The sequence below is a fragment of the Sebastes umbrosus genome, chromosome 2 (genome assembly GCF_015220745.1).
Source record: "Sebastes umbrosus isolate fSebUmb1 chromosome 2, fSebUmb1.pri, whole genome shotgun sequence".
Lineage (NCBI taxonomy): Eukaryota > Metazoa > Chordata > Actinopteri > Perciformes > Sebastidae > Sebastes > Sebastes umbrosus.
In genome coordinates, this window is record NC_051270.1 from 39,979,541 (window position 1) to 40,001,207 (window position 21,667).

The 21,667-nt window shown below is 40.2% G+C and overlaps 1 protein-coding gene across 2 annotated transcripts; it reads right to left on the minus strand.

Moving 5' to 3' along the window:
* Positions 1 to 308: 308 nt before the first annotated feature.
* LOC119500417 (immunoglobulin superfamily containing leucine-rich repeat protein 2-like) lies at positions 309 to 8,477 on the minus strand. Of its 2 annotated transcripts, XM_037790134.1 has the most exons (3): positions 8,309 to 8,477; positions 3,134 to 5,384; positions 309 to 2,570 (listed from the first exon to the last, which is right to left on the minus strand). In XM_037790134.1, exons 1-2 carry the CDS (start codon positions 8,324 to 8,326, stop codon positions 3,177 to 3,179), a joined length of 2,226 nt encoding a protein of 741 aa, XP_037646062.1. In that variant the 5' UTR covers positions 8,327 to 8,477; the 3' UTR covers positions 309 to 2,570; positions 3,134 to 3,176. The 2 variants fall into 2 exon arrangements, with proteins under 2 accessions (XP_037646062.1, XP_037646053.1); XM_037790125.1 differs by having other exon boundaries at positions 309 to 5,384.
* Positions 8,478 to 21,667: the final 13,190 nt, after the last annotated feature.

The following is a 21,667-nucleotide window of genomic DNA, read 5'->3' on the forward strand; positions in this document are numbered from 1 at the left end:
ATATAACATATATATATACATATATAATATATATATATACATATATATTATATATTATATATATTTATTTTTTAACAATTAATTGCTGAAGGGTGAAATATATTAAGTAACTGTGTTACCATGACTTAAAATATCTTATTAATGTTATCATTTTTATGTTTCATAGGGGTGTCTTGTAATCCCATTTGGGATGGACCAAATGTTGGCGTAGAAATGACATGGAAACCAAAACCATCTATCTAACCAACTAACTCATTGGAATCTAAAGATGCTGAGAAAAAGAATAGAGCCAGATAGATGAGCATTCATTCAGTATTCCTTTTTCCAAACTTTATTGAGGCACATAGGATGAGGAGAGTTAGTGAGGATATTTAAAACCTACTACTTCCTTTATTACAGGGGTATAAAACAGAAAAAAGAATATTCAGCATACTGTGACTCACAACAACAGGCAGCATGCAGGTCTTCTAACACACAGAACTCTGGGAAATACAGCAGGATGGACACATGACCCAGATACAACAATAGCTTCACATACACACTCACAAGTGCTGCACTGTTACACACAGTATGCAGTAGACTTGGTTGATAATAATGAACCAACATTTTTACCAGCGTTACAGAGAGCTTATAGTTTTATTCAACATGAAAACAGTTATCTTCATAGGAAATGTTCACAGTAGAACTGGACAACGAGCTCATAGCTGCAGGACACAATAGTTTTCTCTTTGAAACAACACAGTTCTTCTAAACATTTAAACTCTTATTAGAGGATTAAGTTTCTGTATTTTCAAGCTACTGCACTTCTAATACGACAGCACAAATTTATTGCAAGTAGTTTAAAGCATAATATTAGTATATTTTTGTTACTACTGCCTACATCTAGCTGACATTTTTCCTAATCATTTTGCAAAATGTGTCACATGACACAGGTTTTCTTACATTCAATTTAACACATCCTTTTGTTTCTGTTGTGGCCAAACCTCGATAGTCCTCAATCCTGACGCCAATTAGCAGAAACAGGGACATTTTTATAGTGCTCTTCTTTTCACTCATTAGCTGTTTATTAGGAATTATTAGGTTTTTAACAACGATGCTCTTACTAAATAGACAGAGGCAATAAGTAACTTTATAATGACACATTTTGTAAGACTTTTCTCTGGCAGAAACTTCAATATCTTCCTCGAGGTGTGCTCCGTTGAAAACAACTTGAATTAAAAGGAATTTAGGACCCATTTATTGTTTATATCAGGGTTCAATTCATTCATGCCAGCTAATCCAAATGAATTTTGCAGCTGTACAATCGATATCTCACTGTTATAAATTGCACAAAAGGCACAAATGAACAAATAAGCCTTCACGTTTACTGCGTTTCATTATAACCCTGCTATATACTGTATCCATCTATTATTCAAGTTGTATATTTCCAGGGTTGGGAGGGTTAATTTAAAAATCTATTCCGATACAATTACTAATTAAATGTTAAAAAATGTAGTCAGTAACCACATCCAAGTATCACAATATTAATTCCATTACTTTTGGATTACCTCAATACCAAATCTGCAAAGAAAAGACAATAAAAAAAATAAAAAACATGCTGAAATTTCTCCATTATTTTCTGTGTAAAGCAGAAAAGAGTACAGTGACAGTTCAAGTTCTGCCTTCCAGCTGTGAAAATACTGTCATCATCCAAGGACTGAATTCAATTTGGCACATTATTGTTGCCGGATTTTAACTTGAATTAAATGAACCCAGTTTGTCCTGTATTATGTTTGCTGGACCAGAAATTTTAAGCTCATTCTCTATGAACCGTTTTTTCATGCGGGGATGCCTCTTGGCAAAAAGAATAATCTTGATGAACTGGAAAGTGTGAAAACCTTTTTGCTTTGCGATAACTTGCACTGTACTGTGATGTTGTTCCCCTGTTCTGCTTTACATACTTAATAATGGCAAAATTTCCACCCAGTGAAAGCTTTTGTTTTCACTAATGTTAGAGGCCGTTGTGTGAGACTCGTGTTGTGAAGTGTTGTAATGTGTGCACATGTGCATGGTAGTATATTGTTCTTTATGTATTTTAAAATTGTAATCCTACTAATAATCCCAATTTTTACTAAATGTATCGGTAATCTGATTACGTCTTTTTTTTCTGTAACGGAATACAGTTTCCTTTTTTTGTATCCTAATCACGTAACGTCGTTCCTCTGTTACTCCCGAAGCCTGGATATTTCTACACAGAGTTTACTGAAACTTGGTAGATAGTTGGACCAAGGAATATGGCTAGGGGATTTCTTTATATAAACAGAAAAGGTATTTTTGATCATTTTTGTTTCTTATGAACTATTGAAAGCACTGTATCTGGTTCATGCATCCCATGATTGTCTATCACTACGTGTATTTTGGTGCATATCTGGATCCAGATGCACTTTTAAAAATTCTTTGTATTTTCCATTATTAAAAAAAGAGAACAGTGCAGCTGCTGTGAAGGTGCACTTTCTATGTGCATTATAGTAAGCCAACTAAAGCTGTTAGTACACTAGCTGTTTGCCCCTGTTTCCAGTCTTTGTGCTAAGCTAAGCTAAGCTAAGCTAAATGGCTGTACAGCTGCATATTTACCAGACAGACGTGAGAGTTGTATTGATGTTCTCATCTAACTCTCTGCAAGCAAAGCAAATAAGCGTATTTCCCTCAATGTCAAACACTACTCATGCTCTGAGGACGACCTCTGGCTGAAACACATCATCAATTATTATTAATAAAATATGAAGCTGCACAGACATTGAATGCTTTGATGGTGTGCCACATGTTTCAACTTTGATAACCAGCTCCTCCCTCTAGAACACAAGCTGCTTGTATTTTTGCTTTCTAGTGTTGTTTATGGAATATTTTTGAAAGGAGGAAAACAAGCTGCTATAAAAAATAACAAGGTTAACATGGCCAGGCCTAGTTCAATAGGATGTTTGGCTAGAAAGCATCCACAAACAATCGATAGAGTCTAGTGACTGAATGATGCAGCTCTGCAAATAAAGCAAGTCAATGATTTTATGTCTTGTCAGATAACTGTGGAACATAGCAATATGTCTGGGCTGCCTTTGCAGGGCTAAATGGCACAAACTGAAAAAACATCCTGTTCTACCCTTTAACCACATGCTAAAGTAAAGTGCAAATGATGTCAACAATTACTGATTTGGATATTTGTAGTTGCTTGTAATATTCACTGCTTCAGCTCCCAAAGGCAACCTATCACTGTACTCAGATCCAACCTCACAGTTGTCTAAATTCCCCCGGCACTGAGACAAAGAAAAAGACTCCGTCATGATGCTTTCTTCTGTGTCCGCCTCTTTCTCTCCGTCTCCACTCTCCATCTCCCCTTCCTCCTCGTCCAGCTGGCTGCCGTTAATCTTCCTCTGGGACTCGGTGTGAGGTGCGCGGATGTTAAAGTTGGCGGCGAGGTTCCTCTCCATGTGGTACTGATCTTTGGCCTTCAGAATCAGCTTGTAGGTCTTGCTGCGGTATTTGTACACCAGGTGGAAGCACGTTGCGCCGAGGAGGGGTACAGTGGACACAGTCAGGAGGCAGATGCTGACGGAGATGATGATGAGCAGGTTGGGTACCCTCCTCCTGGTGGTGAACAGCACCTGGACCTCGCAGTCCTCCCCTCTGTAGGTCAGACACAGAGAGTAGTTGGTGCCAGGGCGTAAACCGCTGAACAGATACGTGTTGATGCCCTCTTGGATCCTCGACCACTGCACGGCTGAGTGTTTACGGTCGGCAGCAACGCACAGATACAAGCCATTTGAATTGACTCTTTCAGAGACGTCTGAAAGACCGTGACGCTCTTCGCTGTCAGCGTGGGAGATCTCATCAGATGTGGCAGCATTGACATTGGTGTCAGCGTTGGTGTTGGCGTTGGCGTCGGCAATGGCGTTGTCGGCAGCCCGGATGGCGCTGTTGTCCCTGGGTATGAGAAGAGGATTGAGTCGCACTGTCGCCTCTGTTTCTGACACTCCTAATGCAATGACACCGAAGTCAAATGTGTACTGCTTGATATCATCTATGCTCCCGTTAAAGATGTGGCTAGAAATGTATCTTGTGTTTGCCGTCACGCCACATTTACTAGCACGTGATGGATATGTTGATGCCTCCTCAGACGAATTGATCTCTGCAGTGGGCGGGAAAGTGGGTAGGATTTTTATGATTTCTTTTCTCTTTAAATCAGCGAGACGCACAGAATCCAAAACAGATGTTTTTTGTGTTGTTTGGTGTATAGATGGGTGTGTTTTAGTGTAAGTAGGTGTGGTCATTTTTTTTACGGGCGTTGGTTTAGGTGAAGCCACCACCTCCACTGACACTGAATCAGCGGCTCTTCCAAACTCATTTGTGGCCGAGCAGCTGTAGTTGCCGCTGTCTTCCTTCCTGAGGTGTGAAATGATAAGAGTCCCATTATTATAGACTTTGACAGGATTAGAGGATAGTGAGGAGTCCTCATTTGATTCTGCAGAGTCATTTTCTGTAAAGGGCAGAGCCAGCTCTTGCTTCTGGCTTTTGCTGCGAATATTCCACATGACCAGAGGCTTTGGGTTTCCTGTGAATTCACAAGTCAAGACCAATATGCTCCCTTCATAGAGAGTTGCATTGTGTATATTTGGCTCGGTTCGTATAGTCACATTCGGCCTTGTGCACTTTGACACTGGCAACTTTCCGATTACTTTCCCTCTAAGTTTTTGTGGAGTTGCACAAATGATCAAATTCTGCTCCGGGACTGAGATGGTGGTTGTTGAAATCCAGTCTCTGAGCCAGTCGAGGGAGCAGGTGCACGCAAAGGGATTTTTATAAAGCTGCAAGTGGGACAAAGACACCAGACCGTCAAACGTCCCCTCAGCTATGGTTATGAATTTGTTATTGTTGAGTCGGAGGGATCGGAGGTCTTTGAGGTTGGAGAAGGCGTCCCTCGGCAGGTGGACCATCTCGTTGTGGTTCATCTTAAGCAGCTGCAGGCCTGTGAGGTTCTGCAGATCCTCCCAAGGGAAGTCTACAATTCTATTGTGGCTGATGTCAAAGTTACGCAGATGAACCAAAGGCGTGAGGGTTCCTTGTTCAATGGAGACGATCTCATTGTTGGCCATCCACAGCGACGTCACCCGGGTCACATTGTCGAAGCTCCCCAGTGGTATCAAACTGATTTTGTTAGCGGAGAGACTCACAGTCATCACATTAGGAGGCAAACCGTCTGGGACTTCATCTAAGTCTTTGTAGGAGCATTCAGCAAAATGACGGCCATGTTTGTCCGAGCAGGTACAGAGCTCAGGGCATCCGAGTCCGGTGGTGAGGACTGTGGTGATCCACAAAGTGAAGTAGAGGACGTCTGCGGCGGCCATTTTCTGCTCCTGGAAAACAGTGTCACAGTCCATTTATCAATCAGTGAATTGAACTTGATTTATTTAGCAGAATTAATGCAACATGATTGTAGTAGAAGAGTAAAAGAATAGCAATTTAAAATAAAAATAACACATATGTTTTGGCAATAAGAAAATGAAGCGCTGAAGCAAAATAAAGACAGTTCAACAAACAGCTGATTTACAGGGTTGGATAGTGAATAAAAGACACGGAGCACAAGCAGTTTCATAGCTCATCTTCCCACCAGGTCCTGGTTTACTTTGAAGGATAAATTTCACTGGCAAACTGACATTGAAAAATGGTTGATCCAGCCAAATTACAAAAAACATGTTTTTCTCTCGCTTCTGGCAACATCAAGTCATGCAAATCATTTTGGTTTAATTTGCCCTCCTGCTGTAGAATTATGCTGAAATGTAGATGAGAAAACTACTGAATCATCTGCTCTATAACTTGAAGGGGCATTGTAACCTTTAGCACTGTTATGATGTCAAAACTTTGAAGATGTCTCAGTGTCATGAGGCTACAAAACTGGTTCTGACTGGAATGTCAAGCTCCTGTTCAGGTGTTAACTAAGTAAAATATGTATGGAAAATGCAGCTGCATTTACGTTGCAGTCAGTACAGACTACATGACGTACACATGACACGCCAAAAGTAAGAACAGTGGTATTTATTGCACGCGAAATGTCTTGCGATAATCATGTCATTTAGTGTGACCGGGCTGATTATCCAGAGTAACCAGGAAGTTGTTTCTGGAAAGAGATTTTGCAGAATTTTTTTATTTAATTCTTAAATTATTTGAGGCCTGCAAACAAAATTCTAGTCACCTCCAGCGTACTGAGAAATCTGGGTCACTTATATCCCAATACCTGGATACACAAAACCAAAACTATCTGGATTTTTGGAGGTAAGTGAGAAAATAAGTATTTATAGTACAACACTTTTGTCAATTTGATCTGTTCTCTGTACCAGAGGAGAGAGACAGGGCAGCTGCTTTTGTCAGTTTACAGAATACACAATCCCCACTGGGGTACAGAATCTGGAGCACCTCCATACAGTAGCTCAATTTAAAGGAGAACTACTCCCATTTTCAAAATTCATACATGTTATTCCTATGGTCTAAGACAGTCCAAAACAACTCTCTCCCAAATCCAAAAACTAGAGTACTTAAACTCAAACATGTGATGTCATAAGTCGGACATAAAGTGTGGAACTGCTCCATAGACAATGAATTGGGAGAGATGTTGTAGATGACACTGAGAGCACCCAGAGGAATGTTCGGAGTATATGGGAACATTTTCTGGTTCACACCTGACAACACTAGAATGAAGCTTGTTCAGGTATGAAAAGAAAACAAACATTCTGTGGCTCCATGAAATCAGTCTCGCACCCCAACTCGTCAAATATGCTTGGTCACCGCCTCTCGGCATCGGAGACAGACGCACAGTACCCCTCTTTCATTACTTTTGAACGGACCAGGGACCGTGTGTCAGTATACGCTCATTACATGCATAGTGTCCTTTCAACATAAATTTCTGTTTTCACAAGAAGTCAGGTTTAGGCAACACCAGCACTTAGTTAGGGTTAGGAAACGGTCCTGGTTGATGTTAACTTCACTGACTATCGACTCAAGGGACTGACGATAACAACGAGTCACGTGACTAAAGACTAATGTGACACAATTATTCAATGCTGGTTGAAAGTCTTGTGTTTGTTTGACCCATCCACCACCCCTCCCAGCCGCCCTGTACGGACTCACGCTATTAATACTACCTCACCGCTCCGACCGTCGAATAACGCCGCTTCATCACATTCAGTCGCTAAAGGTGCCTCCATCCGTCGGTTTCTAATGGCGAGGGGCGCTGACCAATTGGCGGTATTTGTTGAGTTGTGAGTGAGGCCAGTTTCATTCATTGTCTATGAAGCAGCTCCAGACTTTATACAAGTTTGAGACATACTTCTCTGGTCTCTTGCTTTGAGATAAAGTAGCTCATGGTCACAGATAGGAATTGAACTTTAGGCCATGGAAATATCATATTGAAATTCTTAATTTAGGTGGCATTCCCTTTTAACAGCTTTTTGCCTGTTTGGCAGCACCTACAAGTTGCTGGACGTCTCCCCAAAATCCATATTCTTCATACAGCATATAGATTTCAATCGATCTACGTAGTATTGTCATCCTGATTTTCCATATTGTCATTTTGCTATTCTGGTCTGTCTGTCCTAGAAAAGGGATCCCTGCTCTGGTTCTCTTCCTGAGGTTGTTTTAGTCTCTTAGTGTTATATGCTGCACAGACCTAGACATTCTTCTGTTGATAAGAACAATAATATGTTTTACTATGTGATTCTTATTCTCTTGTAGTGACAAGACAGCTATACTGGGAGTTAACATGTATTTCTGTCCGATAAATACACCCACATACCCTGTGGTGTCTGGGAAAACAGAAAAAACAACTGGTGCACAATCTCACAGCTCATCATTAAAGATAGAATAATTTAGCTGTGAAGCTCTGAAGATGCGCTCGGTTGATGAACTGACATTAGTCATTCATTCACAGTAAAGCAGCGTGTGTGTGTGTGTGTGTGTGTGTGTGTGTGTGTGTGGTGTCGTCGGCAGAAGCTGCTGGTATGAAGCTACGCAGCAGCCTCCGGTTCTCTGTCCTTGGTGCTGAACGGCAGCCGCATGTCTGCTCGGTTTGTTTACAGTCGGGTCTGCAGCATGCCATGAGATATGCAGCAGATCACACACTCTTTAACACAACTGTCACTGTAATCTGACCCCGCGAGACCAAAGTTCATCCCTGCAAAAAGACCTGGACGCAGGTTCGCATGTGAATAATTGATGCTGGGAGGAAGGAAGAGCTCAGCTCACCTCTGCGTTATTAGAGGAGCCTGAGACCGGGAGACGAGCTTACCTGCGATTTTATGTTCATCCCTGCAGAGAAGACGTCAGCCGGTGTTTCCAGTCACAGCAGCTCAGGATGTGACATGCTGCTTTCAAGTTTCAACATTAAGCTCCGTCTGTCTGCATCTACATGGTGAAAACGTGCGTGTCCGCTGCGGGGTTTCTCCTGCCTGTGAATATATGTCACATCTCCCCTCATCCTCCCCTCTTCCTCCCCTCCTCACAGCTCTGGACAGAACAGCATCGACGTTCCCGAATGTTTTTAAAGGGGAAACGACCTTCAATATGATGATCACTGCTGTTTACAGGACTGATTGTTGCTTTAGTTATTAATAATAATAATAATAATAGGCTACTAATACTATTAATACAGTCTTTTACAAATAAGAAATGATATGAAACAACGTTTACAAGGATTACAAACAATAAAAATACTAACTAATATGAAACTTTAAAGGTCCCATATTATAAAAAAGAGAGATTTTCAGTTTTTTTTAAATTATAAAGCAGGCTTAAGTCCAATATAAATACTGTGAAAGTATCGAAATGCTCAGTCCACAGGGAAATACACACAGCCGGTATTCAGAAACTCTGCATTTGAAACAAGCTGTCAGGATTTCTGTCCGTTTGTGATGTCATGAATATAGAAGATTTAGACCCTTGACACAATTTTTAACGTAAACATTCTAAATGTGTCCCAGTTTATTCCTGGTTGCAGTGTATGTGAATGTCATCAGCTGACAGGAAGTACACATGGACCCAAGCTGTTGCCTAGCAACCCAATTCTGTTGCAATTTCGTCGCAATTCCGTCGAAATGCGCTAAAACAGAGCGTTTAAGACAGAGGGTAAATACAGGCATATTCAGGCAGACAGTATGAGGAAAGTAAAGATTTTTTGAACATTACAACATGTTCTAGTAGAAACACAAAATACCAGTATGAACATGAAAATGAGCATGATATGGGACCTTTAAAGGGACAGTGTGTAGGATTTGGCAGCATCTAGTGGTGTGGTTACAGATTGCAACCACTGTACCCCACTGCTCACTCCTCTCTTTCCAAGACTGAGGTAACGTGACCCACCGAGTTCAAAACCATTTTAATGCCTTCGCCTCATAAGGCCATTCATACCATAATAACACTATTTTAGGAGCAACGGAAATCAGATGGCGGTTGGCGGTACCACGGTTTTACACTCTGTGGCTCACGTTTGGGGCTGAAGACTACAAGTTAGAAAATTAAAAAAAATATCTGTTGGTGTGGAGTTAGAAAGAAGTCCAGACCTCTGTAGCTCGCTGCTCATCTCTACTTGAGGCTCCAGGCTCCATTAGCCGATACTAGAATAATACATCGGAATCTCTGGAATGTCGGCGGTAAAGTTGCATTGTGGGTAATGTAGGCACCATGTTTCGACAAACTCAGGTTCTGGTGCAACGATTTTTATCCTTTTCTTTGTTTCCTTGTTTTCCTTGTTCGTCCAACATGTTATAGGAGTGTAATGCTAAATATGTGTAGTCTGAGGAGTACTGCACAGCCTGAGGAGAGCATACCTTTAATGATATATATAATATGCATACAGATGAAACTATTATTTCATGATTTGTCTTTAAATAATAAATATATACTCTTCGTTTGTGAGCTCTTTATTACAGAAATTCCTCCTCAAGAATGAGGGCCCATTCTAAAGATCCATTAACTTGGCTGATATTGTGCTTTAGTGGTGTATATTCCCAAATAAATTTTCAATCAAATTACCACAATTGATAATATTGTTGACTGCCGGGATATTTACATTGTATTACATTATACAGGTGTTCATGTTATCGTGTCCTCTGCCTGTACAGTTGCAACACATTCTCACTTCCAATTTGTAAAATACCGACACTTGGTCAGTGGCCTTACGCTTCAAACTATGACACTCTAGGTGTCTCAGGGACAATGTGCCAAGTTTCCACTCATTACACAGATAGTGTCTTTTAAAATAAATTGCTGTGCAGAAAACATACAGTTTCCGCTCGTTACATGCATACAGTCTCTTTTCAAAATAAAATACTTCGTTTTTAGGTTTACTATAGTTTTTAGGTTTACTTACACAACAACACTACTTAGTTAGGTTAGGTTTAGAAAAAGATCGTGGTTTTGGCTAAAATAAGTATGTTTGTTACGTAAAATAAGTACGCTTGTTACGTAACTGGTGTTAGTAAAGTCCGGAAGTTACATAAAACTACAGTAAAATGAGTCAACGTTGACTTGACTTCATACGGGACACAAACAGCAGTCTCCTGGGTGAAAATCCTGTTTGTCTGACCCATCCATCCTCCAGTCCCACCCACCCTAGGTGAACTTTCTTGTTCTTTAGTACCTCTGACCGTCTAATAATGACACGGATGGGTTTACATTGGAGTGTAGCAGGACTGCTGCCACAACGAGTTCCCTCAGCACAGATACACAGAGGCAGATTGCAGCGATCAATGACAGTTTTATTCTTTAGACTGATCTCACACACTTTCAACACGAATACACAACTATTGGACGATGCACCTCTGCAGGCCTGGGGCCTGTTTCACAAAACCAAGATAGGGGATTAAGCTGGGATTTTCCAGTTATCCTGGCTCAGTTTAGCCTTGACTGGGTTTCATGAAAACAGTGGCACATCAGTTACCATGGAGAATTATTCTGTGCAGCTAGCCTGCTCCAGACCAGGCTAACAGCCAGGCTTGATTTATCCTGGTGTCTTATCTGTTCAGTCAGCAGTCACTCCGATCAGAAACCAATGTGTTTTTTACAGTTAGTCCATGATTTTATGTATTTTGCCTTATTTTTCTTAGCCTGCATTAAAATACTATATTTTAATGCAGACTAAGAAAAATAAGTACTTAACTGAATTCATACCATCATTCAGTTCAGTACTATTGTTTTAACATTGGGATCATCAATCATTTTTATTTTTATAATCATTCATGTGATAGTCATTGTTACGGTTATATTGTGTTTATGAAGACTGTTGTTCATATTGTTGTTAGAGGTTTGATGAATATATTATTGATTAGAAATGGCTGATAAAGTTCACTGAACCAATAACTATACTGTATAGTGTACTGTATATTCATAAAACAGCAGGGAGAGGACACCACAATGCTTTGACATTTTATTTTTCTTGGATCGCTGGTCTGCTGGGAGAGAAACACACAGCAATGAATAATACATAGTGTTACTGTGTATACAGTATTTATAGTGTACATTGAAACTATCACTTAGGCTACTTCTCTTTCTAATCCCATCAGTATGCTTTTTTAAGTGTGTGCTGCACAGCAGGAACTTTGCATGGTTTGTATGTCCTACACGTAGCACTCACTACGTTACCAGGCTGGCTTTCAGGCTGTACAGTGTCTGGGTCCTGTTACAAATGATGGTTTCCATGAGCACCACATCACTGACTTCTTATCCATTATAGACTAAATAAGTATTTCCACTAGATTGACATGTGGGCTACATCCAGCCTTATTTCTTTCTTTCTATAGCCAGGTGGAACTGACGTTGGGGAGTGATTTGTCTGGCCGGACCTGTAAGGTAGTGCACTGGCAGTGATTAGTTGATAAAAGGCAGCTGGTGGCGGGCCGCGGGCACTCAGTCTGCCCTTTGTTTCCTCCACGTCGGGCTGGGACTCCATGTGGTTTGAGTGAAGCACAGTGTTACTGTGGGTAAAAGTTTGGTTGGGCTGTAAGCCAGCCCGTTTCGCCCTCTGGTGTGGCAACGGGGGCTGCACGTTGACTGAATTCGCCATCTATTGGGGCGACGGGAGCTGCATGCTGACAGACGTTACCGGTGTGAAGCTGAGGCTATCCGCGGACGTTCTTGCTTCTGAGCTCAGTGTCTCGGAGGCATCTTACCCTGACGTGGCGGTGCGCGCTAGTGGCTTGCTCATATGAGTGAGTGAGCCGCCAGGTGATGCATTTATTTTGTTTGGTTTTGATTCAACTGTAAGTTTGTCCACCCCGTGCTGTTGTGGGCCAGCTTATTGTCGGCAATAGTAAGCGCCCTGGCGCATAATCTGTGAGCTTCCCTTGCACTGTGGTTTGTTATCCAACGCCAACCAACCTGTTAAACTTCCTAGTGAGAAAGAAAGATGGGTCGTTTAAACTGTGTGTGGATCACCGTCAGCTCAATGCAAGAACAAGGAAAGATGCATTCCCTCTTCTGCATTGAAGAGTCATTGGATGCGTTGAGTGGTGCCAGGTGGTTTTCCACTCTTGACCTGGCGAGTGGTTATCACCAGGTGGAAGTGGCAGAGAAAGATCGCTGTAAGACTGCGTTCTGCACACCTTTTGAATTGTATGAGTTCACACGGATGCCGTTGAGGCTCTGTAATGCGCCAGGGACTTTTTCAGCGGTTGATGGAGCGGATCTTGGGGGATCAGAGGTTCCAGTCCATGCTCCTGTATTTGGATGACATTGTTGTGTTTTCGTCTACAATCGAGCAGCACCTTGAGCGATTCGATTTGGTGTTGTCTCAGCTGGTTCAGTTGAACCTGAAGGTTAAGTTGAGCAAGTGCTCCTTTTTCCGGTCAGAGGTCACTAACCAAGGGCATGTTATATCAGCTGCGGGCGTGGCTACTGTCTGAGAGAAGATTCGGGCAGTGCAGAGTGGTTTCGGCCCCAGAGTTTGGCAGAGTTGAAGTCCTTTTTGGGCTTTGCAAGTTTTTATCCAGGTCCAGGTGGTGAACCTCTGTGGATCATCAGGACACGGCTGATCCTCTCAACACATCCACTTTTCTGATCACTCACTCTGACAGAGATCACCTCCATCTGATGAGAGAAGAAGAGAACAGAAGTCATGAATCAGTGTTTACAGAGACTCCCTTCATCAGCTGTCAGTCAGTGATGCAGCACACAGTTCATTTATAAAACTATCACTGGCAGAACCAACCTCCATATCTCCGCTCACTACTGAATATCTCCAACAGTAACTGCAATTTATCTTCTAGAAAATTCATCAGTATGGTCGTTCCTAAAGTTTGCACCTCCTCTGGTCATCACTCATTCCAGTTTGCTGCTCTTAGTGACTGGAACGAGTTACAAAAGACACTAAACCTCCACACCCTCATCCCGTTACCCTCCTTTAACAGCTCTTTGGGCAGACCACATCATGGTTACTAAATGTAACCATAGTTCTATGAAATAAGAGCCAGTGATTTGAGGCTTCAGTCAGACTGATCTCAGAGCTGTGACAGAGATGAACTGATCAATGAGAGATCAAAGACTTTCTGATCAGATTTGATGGTACGACAGTTTGATGGATGAGGACCACTGTCTCTATACATGTTGTGATGCTGTCAGCTGTAATCCAGCTGTATTTCCTGGAGACATGAACACAACAACAACATCTTCTTCACATCAACTCTAACACATGATGACATGATGAGCTTCTGGCTGATCTGATTGGCTGACTGTTCTCTCTCTCTTTGTGTCGCCATTCTCCTCTCACAGCTTAATGGAGGAAACACATCACAACAATACTGCTGAAACCAGCATGGACCGACTCCGACCCTCTACTGACCCCAGAGTCTTCAGTCTACAGTGTGGACTCTTCACAAGATCAGACAGCAGCTTCACTCCTGAATCCTGCAGTTTGTTGTCATGCAGCCGCAGCTCTCTCAGATGGGAGGGGTTGGACTTCAGAGCTGAGGCCAGAGAAGCACAGCTGATCTCTGACAAACTGCAGCCCCTCAATCTGAATAAAGAATAAATGATGTAAGTTTAGAAGACAACGTTCCTGTTTGAAATCATTACATTTTTAATAATGTGTTCAGAGCTGAAGAAGGTTTAGAACGTAGAAGTTTAGAAAATGTAAACTCCAAACACCTGAAGCCAACAGGATGCAGGTTAAAAACTGTAAAATACAAACAGTGAAACAGAGCTCTCATTAATATTAATGACAATGTGCTGCTACTTCAATAAAGACCTAGTGACTTCACCTCTTAAACACTGACAGCTCCACCAGTGGATCCATCTATACAAACTCATGTTGAGCAGCCAAACACAAATAAAAAACACAGAAACTGATTCAAGATTCGACTCAAGATCTCAAAGTTTCTAAAGATGTCAAATATGTCAGGATAGATTTTGGGGAAATGTGAACAAAACTCATCTACAATATATATTTTAGGAATAGTTGAGTCATAAAATCAAAGCATCTTCAGTTTAAACTCTTCAGTCAGTATAAGCATCATATAGCATCATAAAATGTATAGAAAAAACAAATAGTGAATATTCTGATAGCTGAAATAGAGATTATTTATTTATTCTTCATATTTATGTTTTTTTATATAATTTATTTTAACATGATGGAAGTCAGGTGTTGTGATATATGAATGTTTTAAATATGTTGCTCAACATTGTTCTGCCACAGTCAATGGACTAAACCACTGAAGAAGAAAATTAACTTTGTCATTAAGATACTCAGTATGGATCAGTATAATATCAGCCTTATATCTGCAGTTTAGTGTCACCACAACTTTCACATCATATTAATATTAGTACACAAGTAAAACATGGTGTCTGACCTCAGAGTCTCCAGTCTACAGTGTGGACTCTCCAGAAAACCACACAGCTCCTTCACATCTGAATCCTGCAGCTCGTTCTTACTCAGATCCAGCTCTCTCAGATGGGAGGGGTTGGACTTCAGAGCTGAGGCCAGAGAAGCATAGCTAATCTTTGACAACTTGCAGCTCATCAATCTGAATAAAGAATAAATGATGAAGATAAAAATCAGTTAATAATCCAATCAGATGTGTTCAGGTTTTAAATGTGTAGCTCAACATTACTATGTCCTAATCAATGATCTTTTCCCTAAAATGAGTAGAGTGACTTTGTCATTGTGTTATTGTGGATCATCATAATGTCAGCCTTCTATAGACATCATCCAAATGTCACCACGACATTCATACACCTATTCATGTCAACACACATCAATAACATGCTGCTGATCTCACTCAAGTCTGGAATTAGAGGATCAATATCAAATCAGACTTGTTGGACTTCATTATTTCATTTATTACATGGCCTTCTTCTCACTGTGTCTGGTAGCTCAGCAGGTTTATGTCATTTACAGGAAAGGTCCACATTTGTTCAAGTGTGTCTATAAACAACAGCCACATGTCATATGTACATTAAAAGAAATCAAGTGGGTGTTTACTAGGGCTGGGACGATTCTACTATCCCCTGATTCGATATGTGTTGTGATTTTTAAGTATTGTGATTCGATTTCGCAATCTATTGTGATTTTTGTTAACTTTAACACTAGACTATTGAAAAACATTGAATCATACACTGCTAGGGACTTTTACTTTGGAAAACCTTTAAATGAATCAAGTAAAAATGTTTGATTTTTAGCATGTATGTAGTCAGAGATGTCCTGAAGTCAAATGTCAGGAATTATTTATTACATTTTTTCCAACAACCCCAAAATCAAAGAATAAAGACATTTCCTTCACAAATTAGTGATATTTTCTTTTTAATTTATAAGTGACATGTAATATTTTATACTTCTGGTGAATATAATCCAATCAATCTTATTTCCATATATGTATTTTGTATATACAGTTCCCTTTGTTAACACCTTATTTTGAAAAGCGGATGTAGTCCCATGTGTCTACTTCCTCTAACTTCTCCGAGGTGGTCTCTAGCTCTCCCGTCAGCTCCGTTCTCTTTATCCATCCATGGTCAGCTCCATCGGGGCTGTTTGAATGCATTTAACATAAATGTCAGTATATGGGTGCTCTACAGTTGTAGCGCCGGCCCATCTGACCACGGAGACGAGAGCCGTGGCCGGCTCGACCACACATTATCACGATATGATAACGTTTTCTGTCTGTGACAGAGCTAGCATGCAGCTTTAGCCGTGATGTCTAGCTCTGCTTTTCCTGCAATGTGTGAAACCCAAAGTGTTTCCATCCTTTACTGGATGTGTAGTGTTTACCACACTGAATTGAAGCGGTAAGCTTCCTTCTACCTCCACATAGACTCAAATGGAGCAAATATATCGACTCTGGCATTAAAAAAATCGATTTCAAAATCTTAAAAATAAAATTGCAATACATAGGTGAATTGATTTTTTTTCCCGCCTCTGGTGTTTACCAAAGTTACAGACTGTTTAGTACCAAATTCCCTCTTTGAGTTACTAATCGTCCTGCAGCTCAACAAGGAAACTGTCAAACACAACATACTGACTGGATAACTTACTAAGGCTGGGCAATATATCCATATTATATCAATATCGTGATATGAGATGAGATATCATCTTAGATTTTGGATATCGTTATATTATGATATGGCGTCAGTGTCATCTTTTCCTGGTTTTAAAGGCTACATTACAGTAAAGTGATGTAATTTTCCGAACTTACCAGACTGTTCTAGCTGTTCTATTATTTGTCATATACACTTAGTCATGAGATCCACATTACTGATGATTATTTATCAAAATCTCATTGTGTAAATATTTTGTGCAAGCACCAATGGTCAATCCTACAATATCTTCGCAATATCGAAATCGAAGTATTTGGTCAAAAATATTGTGACATTTGATTTTCTCCAAGTCACCCAGCCCTAATACATCTAATTCAGACTGCTGAAGCCTCCAATTAGTTTAAGATTAACTTCACAGGTCATTTTACACAGAACAACAGAACTGTGGATTTAGTCCTCATCTCGTAACACTCAGGTTAAATGGGGATGGCTTCACAGACAGAAGGAATGATGACAGACATCAATAACTCTTTGAATGTACATATGAACATGTGAGTATTGTATTAAGATAGACCTACAAAAAATTTGAACCTGCAAAGATGTTTCTGATGCAGAATATTTATTTGGTTTTTGTTGTAATCTAAATGTCTGCGGCTTTAAATAATTAGACAATGCTGACATGAAAACAGAGCACAGTTAGATCTGCTGTCAAAAAGAACGTGGGAATAACTTAGAACCATAGAAACCTCTAATTTGATGGTGTCGTTCATAATCATCACTTATGTGCTTTTAAGTTGGTGCAATACGTGTTTGTGAGAGTGCTGCACCTTTAGACATGTTCAAATAAAGCGCTACAGGAATGAGTCCTAAATCCCAGAAATGAGTTAGCATTTTAACACTTCCTGTTCCCTCGTCTGGAAGTCAATGGGTTTTTAGTTAGATGCCTGAAATAAGGTCTGTGGTTAAAGGTCCAGTGTGTAGGATCTGGCAGGATCTTGCAGTATCTAGCGGTGACTTAAGGAGATTGCAACCAACTGAAGCCTCTCCTGTGTGCCATGCATGTGGGAGAGCTACGGTGGCTGACGTGAAAATGTGAAAGTCCCTCTCTAGAGCCATCTGGAGCAGAGTCAGTGTGTAGAGAGTGTGTGTACAAACTACATAAACTACAGTCAGTGAACTGACCTCAGAGTCTCCAGTCTACCATTTTGATTCTCCAGTCCAGCAGACAGCAGCTTCACTCCTGAATCCTGCAGGTAATTCTCACTCAGGTCCAGCTCTCTCAGATGGGAGGGGTTTGACTTCAGAGCTGAGGCCACAACTTCACAGTGAGTATCTGGGAGTCCACAGCCAGAAAGTCTGTCATGACACAAAAATGACAAAATATGTTATTATGAAAGAGGACAGTTTATATTTACTTCATGCATTTGATGACTAAACAGTTTGATATATACTTCTTTGATTAACATTTGCTCCTCACATCAGTGGTTCAGCTAATCTTATCTCACTGTTTGACATGAAACAATAATTCTCATCACTCTCTCTCAAACCTGCAGACTTTTAATTGTTGTTTTCCTTTAATCTTTCAGATGAAGAGAGAGAAAATATAGTTACATTGAGGCTTCCATAATGTCCAGTCTGTCAGTGTGATCTGATCCCAGGTGTGTCTCCACAAAGTTAGCATGAGGCCCTCTTGATTAGAAAAGCATTTTTAAAACTCTGTGAATAAGTTATAATAATACAGTTGAGAAAGTTGACCTCTCTTTGCTGCTACCTGCTGCTTTCAGGTTCACGTCCATAAATGGGAAAATTTAGTGACTGCTGCCAAACGGTAGAGAAATTAAACAAATCACGTAATAATATTAGACCTGTACATAATTAAACATTCATATAACTAGATATTTTGATGACTGCATGGCGTTTCGTCATTAACACTCTTTTCTGAGTATCAAACGTATTCAGCTTACAAACACAATTAATGAACCAATAAGGTTGCATTATTTTAAACATAATATCACCAGAAAGATGTTATCAGTGTATCAGCATTAAAAACACAACATTGATCTTTTGTGTGTATAAGATCTCTTAAAAAGTCTGAATTCTACCATTCTGCTGTCATATATTCTCCCTCTCTGTAAATAGCAAACCAGTTGCAAGACACCTGGGTGTTGTATTTGATACAACACTTTGTTTTGAGGCACAAATAAAATGGGTAGTGCAATCTTGCTTCATACATCTCAGAAACATTTCTAAAATAAAATCATTTTTATCAAGTCATGACCTCAATAGAGTAGTCAACGCTCTCATCTGCTCCCGTTTAGACTACTGCAAAGCCCTTTATTCTGGTCTCAGCCAAATTTCATTACATCGCCTGCAACTAAATTAGTCCAAAACGCAGCTGCTACACTGATTACGGGTACGAGGACATTTGAGCATATCACTCCGGTTTTAGCTGCACTTCACTGGCTGCCTGTCGAATTTAGAATTGATTTTAAGATTTTATTATTAACTTTTAAAGATCTGCATGGTTTGGCACCAAGCCACATCACTGAGCTCCTTACACCCTATGTGCCACCGTGTAACCTGAAGTCCTCTGACTTGGCTCTACTGGCTATACCCAAGTCTAGGTTGGTGACTGAGGGAGGCAGGGCCTTTGCCATCAATGCCCCAAGACTGTGGAACAGCCTACCTCAGGACCTCAGGTTAGCTAGCGCTATTGCCAATTTTAAATATCTTTTAAAAACCTATTTTATAAAAAGGCTTTTTTAACTCCGTAAGGCAACAGCTTGGTGCACCTTTTCCACACCTTTTATTGTCCTCTTTTGGCATACTGTATTTATACAGTACCACTGGTTACAGGTTTTATTTTTTCTCATTATTTGGTCTTTATGTTTTGTTCTTTTATTGTTGTTTTTATTTTGTCTGTATTTCATTGTATCTGTGCAAGCACTTTGTAACTATGTTAAGGTGCTATACAAATAAAGATTATTGTGATTATTATTATATTCATCAGACTCTGTTATTGGTCGAAGCTGTGTATTTCCGTCTTTTCTGAAGCTGTCCAAGCATCTCCTGAAAAACACATAATCCACCAAAGAGCTCATGTTAAAGTATTATTTTACCGTGTGTCTCTGTAACGAGTTAAAGTTTTATTCACCGTGTGTCTCTGAGACGTGTTAAAGTATTATTTTACTGTGTGTCTCTGTAACGTCTTAAAGTATTATTTTACCATGTGTCTCTGTAACGTGTTAAGTATTATTTTACCCTGTGTCTCTGTAACGCGTTAAAGTATTATTTTACCGTGTGTCTCTGTAACTCGGTAAAGTATTATTTTACTGTGTGTCTCTGTAACGTGTTAAAGTATTATTTTACCGTGTGTCTCTGTAACGCGTTAAAGTATTATTTTACCGTGTGTCTCTGTAACGTGTTAAAGTATTATTTTACCATGTGTCTCTGTAACATGTTAAAGTATTATTTTACCGTGTGTCTCTGTAACGTGTTAAAGTATTATTTTACCGTGTGTCTCTGTAACGTGTTAAAGTATTATTTTACCGTGTGTCTCTGTAACGTGTTAAAGTATTATTTTACCGTGTGTCTCTGTAACGTGTTAAAGGGACTGTTTGTAACTTCCAGAAATGCTTGTTAACAGCGACACCTGTGGCCATTAAGTCAACGAAAGTCAGCGTCAGGCTCGCGCTTGCTTGCTCTAAATGGACATGAACGAGCATCGCTCAACACCGTGAGGCGACACATGTCAGCTAAATCCACAATATCACTCTATATTTCACCTGTTTGACAGTAATGTTAGCTGACCAGACGAAGGTCTCTCCATGAATCAATGCTGATGCCAGTGTTGGCTTTTCCTGCTTCAGCCCCGGATGCTGAGGCAGGAAAAGCCAAGAGAAACATTATCGTCTCCCGACAGTGCCCTCCGGGAGACACCGGCACCCGGTCGGAGATGATAAGGTTTCTCGCTGCGGAGCCCCGTCACTTCACAAGATACGGGAAACCTCTGTTGGTCTGGAGGAGCTGCAGCATTTATTTCTGCTCAAACCTCCACTGTACATTCACTAGATATTCTCAGAGCTAAACTAACTCTCCTGCAGTGTGTAGAGTGAGTGCGCATGCCCGTCCAGAGGTGGAGCGAGACAGCGAGAACGTGCGCGGTATGTGACGGAAGGCAAGCAGGCAGAGGACGATATGTGAGCGCGCATGGTGATTCCCGACCCGGTAGATTTATACGTGTAAAAAGGTACAAACAGTCCCCTTAAAGTATTATTTTGCCGTGTGTCTCTGTAACCGTGACGAGAGGAAAATCAGTCCGGTGAGAGTGACTCTCTACTTCACACCACTTCGACACACTCGGCTTTTTCTACAGCTTACTGTGGTGTCTTCCTGATTTTAGCAGCTTTTCTCTTATTCAACTTCTCAGAACTGAATTATTATCTTTTTCTAGATTATTTGTTTTGCTTCCAAAACAAAAATCACTCTCCGCCTGAACTGTTACTAAGGCACCGAACCGGGGGCGGCTGTTGAAACAAAACAACAACAAAAAACGTAATTAACACTATTTAAGAAATTATATCAAAATCAGAAATACTTATTGATCCCTGGGGTAATTACAGTTGTTCCATTATAGATAATAAATATATAAAAAACATAGATAAGCTATAAGAAAATAAAAATACGAATATAGATGAAATATAAATATGTGGCATTATAAAAATAAATGCAAATATAAAATTAACTATCAAAGAAATCACATAAACTTAAGTATAGGGGACAATCAGATTACTGTATACCAAATAAATTTTTTTAATGAATAAATTGTTACATTTAATATTTTTTATTAATAAAAAAATAATTTCCATAAATTCCATGTTCTGTTATCTATTATTCCATTAATTTTCTTTTGATGTTTTAGATTTTTTCCGTGGTATCGTTTCAGTATCGGTTTCGAGATATTTAGGCAGGGTATCGTATCAAATATAAGAATTTTGGTATCGTGACAACACTATCATCCACTCAACTTCACACTTGGTGGGTGTATTGCTGGGGACCCAAGGACGTGCACTATCTTGGTGCAATTTGGACGCGCGTTCAATATTATTAATCTTTGAATAAACAA